Raw genomic sequence first — 13544 nt, forward strand, 5'->3', positions numbered from 1 at the left:
TGCTGGAAAAATTAATGTTGAAATAATACTTAGATATATTAAGTAAATAAAATGTATAAATGGGTCAAAAACAGTGTCAACATTAATTTCATCTATATCTTGGCACTTTTAAAAAAATCTGGCTATTCAAAAATGTAAAATTAATATGCAGTTTGCATTATAGTCCCATTGGACGGTACTGATTTAGACAAGGGCTTGAAAAGAAGAAACTTTCTTTAAAAGAAATTACATAGCTTCGGCTTTCTACTAAAAGTATGAAGTGGTATGAAATCCTTTGCATGAATCTAGTACATAGCATGTTTGAATTACTCAGAGTATTTTCTAAATGCAAGCAGTTATCCGTCCCAATTATAGCTGACTGTTCTGTGCTTTCATTCTACAACTAACCAGAGCAGCTTTCACACACTATTTCCTTGATATGAGGTTTCAGATCTAGGTCTCCATTGTTGGGGTTTCTACCCCAACTCTAGGATAAACTACAGACACCCTTGGTCTTGGGTGTTCATCTAGGCTCAGCACTTGAGAAGTTCTGGAACAGCCCCTGTGTTGGGAGCTAGGAGTGCAAAACTCAGCTTTCCCAGCCTGTGAGAGAGACAGCATAGCAGCATGGATAAGAGACTGGGCTCTAGAATCGGACTGGCTGTATCCCTGACTAATTCTGCTCAAAATACTAGCCAGCTAACCTGAGGCAAATGACTTGGCTTAAATGTCATCACCTGGAAATGGAGATAAAAGCAGTACCCATCTCACAGGGTTTAAAGATTAAACGGGATATACATGTAAGATGTCTAGAACAGTGTGGGGCTTATAACAAGAGCTCAACCAATGCAGTTATTAGGATATGTGCAAGGAAGGTGACAGCCAGCAGGAGACCAACATAACCTCTACTTGTTTTTTTCTCTAAACTACGCTTACTCTACTCCTAGAATTAATTTGTCTTACTCCTAGAAATAGACGATGTGGATCCCACAAACTGTCAATCTGCACTGGTCACTTTTCGTGCAGGCAACATTTTAGGATGGAAAGATATGCTAAATTGTCCATAGTTTGAAAGGACTGACACATATATTAGAAACATCTTACAAATGCCAGAACATTATCCTTACACATTCTGGCACTACACCCATATCAAGCCAGCGTCACAGATCCCTATCCCCTTCAACTCCTAACTCTCCAGTATTCTTTCAAAGAAGGTCTCTGCAGATAGAGGCCTGAATTCTGATACTCATGTGACGATGTCAACAAGTGTCACTGAACGCTAAATAAAGTACAGAAGCGCTTTTAAGCTCATAGTCAGAGTGCTAACGTGAATCATGTAAGTTAGAGGCAATGACTTAAGCTTCTTTAATAACAATGCTTTTCAAAAAATTAACTTCTCTTCCCTATATATTATAATCGTTCTTCTCTGCCCTTGGCATGCCAAAAGAAAAATATAATTAGCAAAATGAGTAATTAGTTGGTTGGTGACCAGATGGTATGGATGAAGGACATCACCTAAGGAGGAGGTGCAAATGGAAACGGCAGGTGTCTAACCAACATGCCTGGGTAGTGTCAATGCCACCAGATTACGTCAGCATGTGAATTCAGCCATCCGCACACACAGTTTAAAGACAAAAAGAAATAGTAATAGATTTCCCATTGCCACTTTAGAATGCAGAGCTGGATAGAGCCTCTGTGTGATAACCAGCCAACATCCATAGAGCCCCTGCTGTGACACCCATACACACCTATAACAGACACTGTCAGAGCAGGGATTGTGCACCCTGACGATGACGAAAACGTGCTGGAAGTGGGATCGGATGTTTTTTGGGCTGAACGGCTGTGCTCCAGGCTCTTGGAAAACGATTGTTACAATATCATTTCCAATGTGCCGCTTTCTTAGGAGCTGCAAGAAAAAAAAGCAACCAACATAAATGACAATAATTTGCTCCCCCCCATTTCCCTTATGTGGTTGTATTTAAAACATTCATTATTAATCAGTACTCATTAAGGTAGGTAATCTACAAAGTTACTGTCAATGTTTTAGCCTGCCTTATCATTCCCTCAAAGGAAGAACATGGAAGTGAATATTCTGAAATTTGCATAAAAGATATAGCCATTCAAACAGATCTACCCAATAACTAGCATACTATGCCAGGTCCCAACATCTCCAAATCCTGTTTCTGTAACAACATTTCTGTTCCATTTTCACATAAGAAAAAAACATGCCATAGGGAAGATTTTTAGAGATGAGAATGGCTGAAATAATTATAATGTAATTTATGTTCTGGTTTAATTGGCTTCACTGAAAGAAAATATGGCTAAGGTGTTTTCTGATATACGTTTTGTGTCACAAGCAGGGCATGTAGAAAAGTATAATATTCCAGAATGTTGCAACAATTAAAAGCAGGTAAACCTCAAGTTTAAAACAGCTTCTTTAATTGCAATGAAAGCTGCTTAGGGACACCCTGTTTCACATTCAGTGGGTGTTGGATGCGTGGCTTTCAAACCCAGGCATCCCAGATCATCCTAGATCGGCGCCTTTCAGCAGTTAATTCAATAGTGTAAAGAAAAACTGGCCGGGCGCGGTGGCTCAAGCCTGTAATCCCAGCACTTTGGGAGGCCGAGGCGGGTGCATCACGAGGTCAAGAGATCGAGACCATCCTGGTCAATACGGTGAAACCCTGTCTCTACTAAAAATACAAAAAAGTAGCTGGGCATGGTGGCACATGCCTGTAATCCGAGCTACTCAGGAGGCTGAGGCAGGAGAATTGCCTGAACCCAGGAGGCGGAGGTTGCGGTGAGCCGAGATCGCGCCATTGCACTCCAGCCTGGGTAACAAGAGCGAAACTCCATCTCAAAAAAAAAAAAAAAAAAAAGAAAGAAAGAAAGAAAAACTGACGGGAGGCTGAGGTAGGAGAATTGCTTGAACGCAGGAGGCGGAGGTTGCGGTGAGCCGAGATCGCGCCATTGCACTCCAGCCTGGGTAAGAAGAGCAAAACTCCATCTCAAAAAAAAAAAAAAGAAAAAGAAAAAGATAAACTGAACAAAATTTGTGTTTCTCATACTTATTATATGGAGGCTCTTAAAAAAGAAAAACAACTGTGACATTTATATAAACTACCCATTAGACATAATCTTCTTATAAAACCTGTCTTTAAAAAAATTCTCTAGTGACGTTAAGGCACACAAATTGCATACCAGTAAAATCAGTGATCTAGTATTGGCAGCCAGCTGGGAGAGACAATAGCCTTTTATATTACGATTGAGAATTGGGAGTTAGAATGTTCAGGAAACGTACTTTTAACCTTAGGAATTTGAAAGCATCCCAAATTGTCTTCTAATGAAACAGTTTATTTCTGAGTTCATTTCTAAATATGACATACAATCAGATGTTATGAAAATAAAGGCTGGTGTGTATTGATTGCTCTACAGAACATACCAATTACTAAAGATTATTAATCTACTCAAGATTGTGAACATATCAAAAACAAATACTATTTATCTACATGTTGTGCCATTCCTGCAATGTTATTCTTTCTTCAAAATATGGCTTGACATATAAAAACAAGAGTCTTAATAAAGGACCCAAATAGAAACAAATCAGTTTTTCCATATTTACTATATATAATGACAAATAGTATTTATATTAGAAGTGCTTGCAAAAGAATTTTTAACGATACATTTTTCCTGTTTTTTCCTCCCCCCGGGCCCCCCACCAAGCATAAAGTAATCTATATAGAGGAAAATTAATTTTTTGGCTAGAGAGTGAAAATTTCTTAATATGTTACAGTACCAATTTATTTCTCATTATGATTTAGGACTGTTAACATTTTTGCCTTGACTGGACTCGAAAATTAAGTAATTTAGATAGCTACCATTTAAATGCCAGCTTTCTCTGCCTGGTACTTCAACTCATTTAGTCAGAAAAAAACAATGCAATCTTGTTACTAAACTTTCTCCCCTTACAAATCTCATCTTTCTCTTCTAAGTGATCAGGCAGAATAATGCTTCATGCCCTCTTTAAGGATCATTTGTTAATGTTCTTAAATTTTTTATCTACTGACTGGTCAGAATAATAAGTTTAGTATGCCTTTCTTAGCATGTTTTTCTTTCAAAGAGAGCTAAAATTTGGAATTTGCATAAAACAAGTTATCAACAAAATACAGATCAGGGAGTTTATCTTAAAACAGGTTTACTTCAGATTTATAGCCAGTTCATTGCTTTGCTACCCATTTTTTATTATGCTGACAATCATGAAAGGCAAAACTCTGTTACCTAGATTTATGATTTAATCAAACCTAAAGTGATAAAATGTTAGATTGGAACAGTGTTTGGTTAAATTCTGTGAAAGAGGATGTGATTCATTCTGCAGCTGTCCTGTGCTCTGTTAGCACAATTGACAAAAACAGAAATCCATATCCATTTGAAGGTCAGAAGTAAAACTGGACTGCTCAAGTTTACAACAGCTTTTAAAATAAGAGTTTGTTAGTTCTCTGATTCTTTTAAATTTCAGTTTGCTATTATTTATTTTGAAATATTTTAAAAAATCAACTACCACATATTCCCTAAAACAATACTGCCAGTTTCTAGTCTGCTCTGTAACAATCTGTCACCTCTTAGTTTCCACATTTTACTGCCTCACTTGCACTTTGGTATTAGGCAATGAGCTTTCAGATCATTTTAAGAGAAGCTCTGTGTATGATGTACCCATACGCAATTGTTACTATGTTCCTTGCTATCTTTCAATCAACATGGTAAGGAAGAATATTATTCTGTTGACATTATTTTGACTTTTTTCCAAGTTAGTATTCTAAATCTCCTTTGAAATCTACAATGAAGCATCACAACTTTCCTGCTCTGTGCACTAGCCTCTTGAGATGAAACTTCACCCACTCACGGATGTTCTTTGCAACCCTGCAGAGTCATCTAATACCAATGATTTCAACTTGTTCTCTTCAGATTTCACGAAAACCTCAATCCCCGTGGGTGAAAAGCAAATGATTAATTCACAAAGGCATCCAGCTGGCTGTTAACCTAAAATTTGTGTCTCTTCATTTGTTTTCAGCTCATTTGCTGTTCCTTAGCACAAAGCTTCCCGCTGCTGTGACAGGTGCAACACTAAATTCTGGTTTAAGATTTTACAAGCTTGCCACTTAGGCTTCTAGAGGAAATGAAACAAATGAAAGACAGATAACAGGAGGATCTCTTACCTGTTGCTTGTTGTTGGGTGTGTATGGCAGCATGGTGGAAACATGGAACATAATTTCATAATCTTTGTATGTTGTGTACAGAGAATGGGTTCCAGTGGAGTCAGCTACAGTTAAAAAAAATATAATGATGAGATGACTATAACAGGAAAAATAATTCATTTAAGAGAAATACCTCAAAAGAAAAGAAAAGAAAATGATTTAGGATGAAAAGATTCTAGACAAGACAGGTGGTTCTTCCTATTTTTTGTACCTGATCCTCTTTGGCAGTCTAGTGAAGCCTATGGATCAGATCCCTTCTCAGAATACTATTTGTAAAAATATAAAATAAAACACATAAGAGTTCAAAGAAATCCATTATACTGAAGTGCATAAGCATCAAATAATTTTAAATATAATATGCACAAGATTTATATAATAAGATTTAGCAGTTGGTCTAATATCTACTATAATTCTGAAGACATGACGAACACAAGCACTCTTGAGATATCTGTAACAACAGATAATATGAAAATATCTGTGCTTTCTGTTGGCAATGAAATCACAGGTAAATGAATTACTGTGGTTTACTGCCTATGGCCATGATTAAAGGAAATGCTAAATTTCAACTTGGAGTCAGTGAAAATAAAGAAAAAATTATTTCCCATCCAAGTTCACAGACCTCTGAATTCTGTCCACACACCAAGTTAAGAAACTATTTACTAATACTTCCAATTCAAGCAAAAGACCCATTTTGTTCTTTAAAAAAAAAATAATAAATAAAAGTAATTTAACAATACCATTAATACTGAAGAAAAAGGTGATACAGCAACGTTTAACAATTTTTTAAGACAAATATGTTGTGCTTTCACTTTCCTCAAGAAAAAAAAAAACCTCTATTGCCTTAATCTTAACAAAGTTTCAGAATCAACATGCCCACAAATACCTGGAGGGTGCAGGAAAAAGTTACTAACTGCCCTACTGAAAGGGAGTATCTGTTTAGACTTGAAGGACCTGGACTTAGGGGTTGCAAAAGGAACAGAAGTACATTCATTATGGGTAAACTCATTTGACTCCCCTTTTTTTGAGAATGGAGTCTCGCTCTGTTGCCTAGGCTAGAGTACTGTAGTGCAATCTTGGCTCACTGCAACCTCTGCCTCCTGGATTCCCATCTAAGTTCACAGACCCCTGAATTCTGTCCACATATCAAGTTAAGAAACTCTTTTCTAATATTTCCAATTCAAGCAAGAGACCTGTTTCGTTTAAAAAAAAAAAAAAAGATGATAATTTAACAAGACCATTAATACTGAAGAACAAAGGTGACGAGTCCGAGCCTCAACCTCCTGAGTAGCTGGGACTGCAGGTACACACCAGCATGCCTGGCTAATTTTTGTATTTTTAGTAGAGACAGGGTTTCACCATGTTGGCCAGGTTGGTCTCCATCTTCTGACCTTGTGATCCACCTGCCTTGGCCTCCCAAAGTGCTAAAATTACAGGCGTGAGCCCACCATGCCCGGCCTCAACCCTATCTTTTGAGGACCAAAACACCTCACTGCATTTTAGAGAATGATGCTCTCAGACAAAGTCTCTGGCATATACCTAGAGGCAACAGTAGTTCTTAAAACTTAGTGTGCATAGCATCAGCTGGGGAGCTAGATTAAAAGGCAGATTCCCAGGGCCCACTCCCCAAAATACTTCTTACTGGGTATGGGGCCTCATAGGGGAATCTATTGTTCATAGACACTCCCAGGTAGCTCTAATGCAGTAGCTCCACTGCCTTTAGGTATGGCCCTAAGAATAGACTACAATTGTGGTTCCAGACAGCTTTCTAAAGATATTCTAGAGCTCTGAGTTTCAAGCTTGAGCTTGTTGGAGAATCTTAATTTTGAAGCTGACATAAAATGCTAAGGCTTAAAAACAGCCAAAAATAGAACAAAGCAAAGACTACTTTTCAAAAATTGGAAAACTATGTAACAACATATAAATATCCAAGAAAAATATCTTTTAAGTATTAATGACCACCATTACAAAAAATCTGTATTACTACAACAAATGATTCAACAGAACTATTTAAGACAGGTCTTGAACATGAAGAACTAATCTGTTGTCAAGGACCCTTTCTATAAATATCTATAGAATAGATTAGTACATTTTAAAACTTTACAGGGAATGTGTCACCATTGATGTGTACTTATACATGTGTTTTGAGTCAATTATAAGTTAAATTAATGAACCAGAAAAAAAAAAAGACTGTCATTGGTATTCATTTATTACATTGTGCTTTATATTCCTGTCTAGTTCTAAAAGGATAACTGCCAGACAGGAAAACTGCTGGGAAAGACAACACTGAAGATCATTTGTTTTTCTACTTCTAGCCCCTTCTCTCTGTTCTCTACATGTCTCCTTTCACACAATGTAGGCTGCCTGACCAGCCTTTTTCTAAGGTCTTTTAGATTTGTAGAATTTGCTGATAATTTTTAACAGTTTGGAAACAGTTTCAAAAGTTTCAGCGATGAAACTAGGGCTAAAATAATGAAACTTTTCTTTTGAGAAGAAAGGAATTCCAAAATCCTGAAATTACTATGCACATCATAGAGGTGCTAAACTTTACCAGAAAGAATGCAAAAGGAATGTTTGTTATAAAGAAATAATTAACAGAGTAAACAGACAACCTACAGAATGGGAGAAAATATTTGCAAACCACAAACCCAATAAAAGACTAATATCCAGAATCTCTAAGAAACTTAAATCAAGAAGAAGAAGAAAAAAAAAACAAATAACCCCATTAAAAAGTGGGTAAAGTACATGAACAGGCACTTCTCAAGACATACACTAAGCCAATGAACATAAAAAAATGCTCAGCATCACTAATCATCGGAGAAATGCACATTAAAACCACAATGAGATACCATCTCATACCAGACAGAATGGCTATCATTCAAAAGTCAAAACATAACATGTTAGCAAGGATTTGGAGAAAAGAAAATATATATACACTGTTGGTAGGAATGTAAATTAATACTGCCACTATGGACAACAGTATGGAGATTTCTCAAAGAACTAAAACTAGAACTATCATTTGACACAGCAGTTCCACTACTGGGTGTCTACTCAAAATATATATATTTATTAAATGGCACCTGCACTAATTTGCATATTGCAGCACCAAAGGCATGGAATCAACCTAAGTGTCTTTCAAGGGAAGATTGGATAAAGGAAACATGGTACATATACATCACGGAATATTATGTAGCCATAAAAAAGAACATCATGTCCCTGGCAACAAAATGGATGCAGCTGGAGGCCATTATCCTAAGTGAAGTAATGCAGAAACAGAAAGTCTGCATGTTCTCACCTACAAACAATGGGTACATATGAACATAAACATGAAAATAACAGACAATGGGGAGTCCAAATTGAGAGGAGGGGTTGGAAAACCCTACTCAACTTCAAAATCTCCACCTACTAGGTACTATGCTCACTATTTGGGTAATGGGTTCACTAGAAGCCCAAACCCCAGCATTACGCAATACATCCATGTAACAAACCTGCACATGTCCCCTTGAATCTAACTTTTTTTAAAAAGAAGATTCTTTCCTGTATTACTAAAGAATAAGGCATCCAATGTTCTTATTATAATATTTTTAGTGACCATGAAACCCTGAAACTATGAAAGTTTAAGAGAATGACTGTCAGGAAAATGCAAAAAAAGTTTTTTTAATCTGATTGAAGAGTATATTAAGCAATCTCTAAAGGGACAATGTGCTTGTAGAAGAAGGATGAAAGAATGATGCTACTTCCTATTTGTATAGAGCTTTAAAACTTAATAAGCAAATTCAGGCATTATAGAGGTCACCTTAATAGTGACATGATCTGCCTCCAAATCACACTACCAGTGAGTCCACTAATATGGTGAGCACTCTACAGTTAAGTCAAAGAAAGCAAAACTTCTCATATTCAAAGCAGATGATAAAAAGGCACTGAATAATTGAGGAATGGTAAGAATATTATTCTCAGTCGCTTTGAAAAGGTGTAGATAAGTGATAACATCCTACAGTAAGTATTTCTATTTGAAGACAGTATGAACAGGTTGGTAAGTTTGTAGAGCAGTTTCAGACAGAGCCAATGTCATGATCATCCTTGACTTCTCCTTTGCCTCAACTCTTTTGCTTTTAGGTAGTCTAAAGGTTGGATGACAAAGGTGTATGTATGTGAATCTGCATCAGGAAAACGTAACTAGACTTTCATATAACTATTTCCTGGTAACTAAAGGATATATTTAACAAAAGCCACATGAAGAAAAAAAACCTATGCAACTTGGTATTTAGAAAGTTCCTTTTAAATATATGTGAACACAAAGAGAAAAGTAATCTCATTAACTAAATGCATATAAACTAATAAAGTAATAGAATAAAGAAATCTTACTCGGCCAGGCGTGGTGGCTCATGCCTGTAATCCCAGCACTCTGGGAGGCAGAGGCAGGTGGATCACAAGGTCAGGAGTTCAAGACCAACCTGGCCAAGATGATGAAACCCTGTCTCTACTAAAAATACAAAAATTAGCTGGGCATGGTAGCAGATGCCTGCAATCCCAGATACTCAGGAGGCTCAGGCAGACAATTATTTCACCCTGGGAGGTGAAGGTTGCAGTGAGCTGAGATCGCGCTACTGCACTGTGGCATGGGTGACAAAGCAAGACTCTGTCTCAAAAAAGAAAAAGAAAGAAAAAGAAATCTTAACTTGGAAGTTTTTAACTTCCTTGCCATTACAGAACACATCAGAGATAAAACAAAATCACAGCTATGTTGTGGGTGTGATCCTTATCCATAGTTTGAAATATTGTAATAGTCAGCTGGCTGCTGGGGACCACTTATTCAAGACCCCTATGGAAAAGACAGATACAGACAGGTCTCACTCTACATAACCCTGCCTCAGGATAGGGGCCAAATATTCACTTTGTGAACAATGGCATGTATTCAAAGAACGCACACTTTGGATCTTGTGGTACACTATTTCACTCACAAACTAGAATTCCACCTGCTCTGGCATCTACAGTATTTATTAATTTTGAAAAAATGAATCTGTAGTGATGATCAGGAGATACATTACTCTATTTCCATAAGGATGGAGTCAAAAAGCTTCTAGTACTTATTGCAGGCAAATTCATATCGAGCTAGTTTAAGGAATGTGTGATTGTGCATGGTTACGTGCCTGAGGATCAAAGTTTCTTAAAACTGCTAAAATATCAAGAGAAAAGAACAGAGCTAGTGTGAGGCTGGTACTTAGGATTAGGCCACTTATATTTTCTACCTACTGTTCACATTGCAAGATACCCGCAATTACCTGGATTCCTGACTTGGAAGAAAGATCTGAATTTGAATGCCAATAGTATCATTTGCAAGGTTACCACAAACAAGTCACTTCACTTCTCTGCTTCCCGATATTTTTTAGGTTGTGAGGATTAAGTAAAATAATGCGGAAAGTGGCAGCCCATAAAAGATGCTCAATTAATGTGTCAGCTGGAATTTAGAATCTTGTGCATTAAGGTAAAAAGCAGTTTCCTTAAAAAGAATCCTTGTCTTCATCTGTCAGTCTCTAGAAGTCCAAATAGCCCTTTGCATGTGCAAAGCATTTAGCAATGCTAGCTGTCCCTTTCCCTATCAAAGTTTATATTCTGAATAAAGAAGGATTAATTTTCTTTACGAAAAGTCTTATATCTCTTCTAAGACCCTGAACCTCAACTGCATTTTATAACACTACTAGAAAATAGAGGAGACAACAAACATTCACTACATTGCAGCAAATTATTGAAGGCAGGGCTTTGAAGGAAAGTTTTACAAAGGGCTTCTAACTCTCCTGTGTACTAACTTGCCAAATAAGCCTCAGTTAGGAAATAACTTCCCATAATAATCTATGTGGCCGTACTTGGTGGCTCACACCTGTAATCCCAGCACCTTGGGAGGCTGAGGTGGGTGGATCACTTGAGGTAAGAAGTTCGAGACCAGCCTGGCCAACACGGTGAAGCCTCATCTCTACTAAAAATACAAAAATTAGCTGAGTGTAGTGGTGGAGCCTGTTATCCCAGCTACTTGGGAGGCTGAGACAGGAGAATCACTTGAACCCAGGAGGTGGTGGTTGCAGTGAGCTGAAATCGTGCCACTGCACTCCAGCCTGGACAACAAAGAGCAAACCTCTGTTACAAAAACCAAAAAATCCATGTAAACAGCTAAAAATCAGGATGGTCTCAGCTTTCCCAACAACCAACTGCTTGTTGGGAAGTTTATTGTTGTATTTGTTGTAGTGTGAGGGAATGGTAATTACCTAGGTTATATCATCCAAATAAGGAAACAAAAAAGAAGGAAAAATCCCCTATTAAAAATTTCTTCATTGCAGAATTGTTCCAGTCTGTAACATATTTATTTGCAGCTTGCTCGACACAAATCCTTATTTCTGAAATGTGGAGATGGTCTTTGTACAGAAAACTGGGAAAAAGAAGAAATAGTTCAATAGTTCATTACTCCCTTTCCGGAGCCTCTCCTCCTTTATGAAAGTACTAAGATATCAATATGATCATAATGTATGACAAGTAGAGCTATCTCATGAGCTGGTTTGGGTACTGTTAGCCCAAGGGCTTAAGAGGGAGGAAGACATAGGCTAAAGGCCGGTCTTGGGGCTTTGCTGCGCTTCATTCCAGATTTATGCTTTCTCTGAACACGTCATTACCCACACTATTGGGATCTGTACTACTTCCCTAATGCTTACTAGCTATCTAATCATGGGCATGTTACTTAATCTAAAGAGGCCAATTCTGTAAAGTGGGAATAAATGGTATCTCAGTAGGTTTGTGAGAATTAAATGAGACGGCATATATATCAAAAGTATCTGGGACTTCTGCTTCCAGCCATAACAAAGTGCTTGATACAGCATGCACTGTGCCATTGTGAATAACTAAAAAAAATTGATATAATACCTGAAACAACTGTTTGCAGATACAGGACAATAGGCAGCACTGAATAGTGATACTTGAGAAAAAAGAATAAAGAAGATAAGCCCTATGATCCCTGAGCTTTCTACCTCGAGACACTTCTGGGACAGTGACACAGAGCAGAGCACTGAAGGGAAAGCCAAGACAGACTAGAATTCAGGAAGTCTGATGTGGCTGGTATTTGCTACGCAGAATACCAAAGAGAACGAAATCTGAGATTAAAGGTTCAGAAATCTATACAGGGGTCCCTTTGAGTCTTGAGTTGGACGGTAAGCTGCACATGCATAAATTCCGAAAGTCTAGCAAAGACAAAACTTTAGGGAAGGAACAACTACCAAGGAATTATGAGCCAAATCATTCTACAGTTCACACTGCGCTGGGAGACATTAGAGTTCTGAGCAGTCATAGTAGAGACAATTGAATATGCAAGTATTGAAGTGCAAGAAAAGTCATGTCTTAGTGGTATGGCTAAGTTAGCCAGAGTAAAAGCTACTCTAGGTATGCTTTAACAAAGCTTAAAAAGTAAGACTCATAAAAATCACACTGTTCTGCAACTTCACTGCCTGCCAAAACAAAACTTAACACTTAAAGAAGATAACAAAATTAAGACACTTGACAATGAAACATTTACAATATCTAGTATCTTATCAAAACAACCAGACAAGTGAGGAAGTAAAATGTAACCCAAAGCAGGAGGAACTCCATTTAAAAAAGGAAACCAAAAATGAGAGAAATGATGAAATTAGCAGATGAATATTTTCAAACAACTATTATAAATATGTTTAGGGATGTGAAGGACAGCATGAACCTAGTGAGGCGAGAATAGAAGACATTTAAAAAGATTATCAAATGCACCTTTCAGCCCTGAAACACAGTATCTTAAATGGAAACTTCATTGGATGGGATTAACAATGAATTAAGACACCATGGAATAAAAGAAAAACACAAGGAGCTTGAAGATATATCAACAGAAATTATCCAAACTGAAGCACAGAAGAAAAAAAAAAAGTTGGGGGGAGGGGGGAAGAACCAGGGCCTCATTAACCTGTGGTATACTACTGAGTGATACAACATACGTGTAATTGGAGTCTCAGAGAAAAGGGAGGTAAGACAGAAAAAATAAAGAAATAACAGCAAAAAGTATTTAAATTTGATAAATACAACAAACCCACAGATTCAAGTAACATCTACAGTGGGAATGATCCTTGAACATTTGTTCTGAAAAGCACTTTTTTAGAAAAAGAATTATATTCAAAATAGTTTCTTGACACAAAATAAAGTTAGATTAAGTATGGTGAGACTACATCACAGCACATGGAACAAAGTCTTATCTCTAGTACTGTCATGCCCAGTAGGTGGCGGCTTAGGTGTACAGAGGCTGGTTGTTGCCTA

At 37.3% G+C, this 13544-nt stretch overlaps 1 protein-coding gene across 17 annotated transcripts in view; it reads right to left on the bottom strand.

Moving 5' to 3' along the window:
- The window catches only part of SIPA1L1 (signal induced proliferation associated 1 like 1), a 391460-nt gene that overhangs the window by 75224 nt on the left and 302692 nt on the right, over window positions 1–13544 (bottom strand). For all 17 annotated transcript variants that reach the window (XM_074393047.1, XM_074393044.1, XM_010335233.3 and 14 more), the window contains 2 exons: window positions 5193–5296; window positions 1728–1885 (listed from right to left, as the gene is read on the bottom strand). In XM_074393047.1, coding sequence (XP_074249148.1) covers window positions 1728–1885; window positions 5193–5296 — 262 coding nt within the window. The remainder of the gene's footprint in view (window positions 1–1727; window positions 1886–5192; window positions 5297–13544) is intronic.

The sequence above is a fragment of the Saimiri boliviensis genome, chromosome 2, assembly GCF_048565385.1.
Source record: "Saimiri boliviensis isolate mSaiBol1 chromosome 2, mSaiBol1.pri, whole genome shotgun sequence".
Lineage (NCBI taxonomy): Eukaryota > Metazoa > Chordata > Mammalia > Primates > Cebidae > Saimiri > Saimiri boliviensis.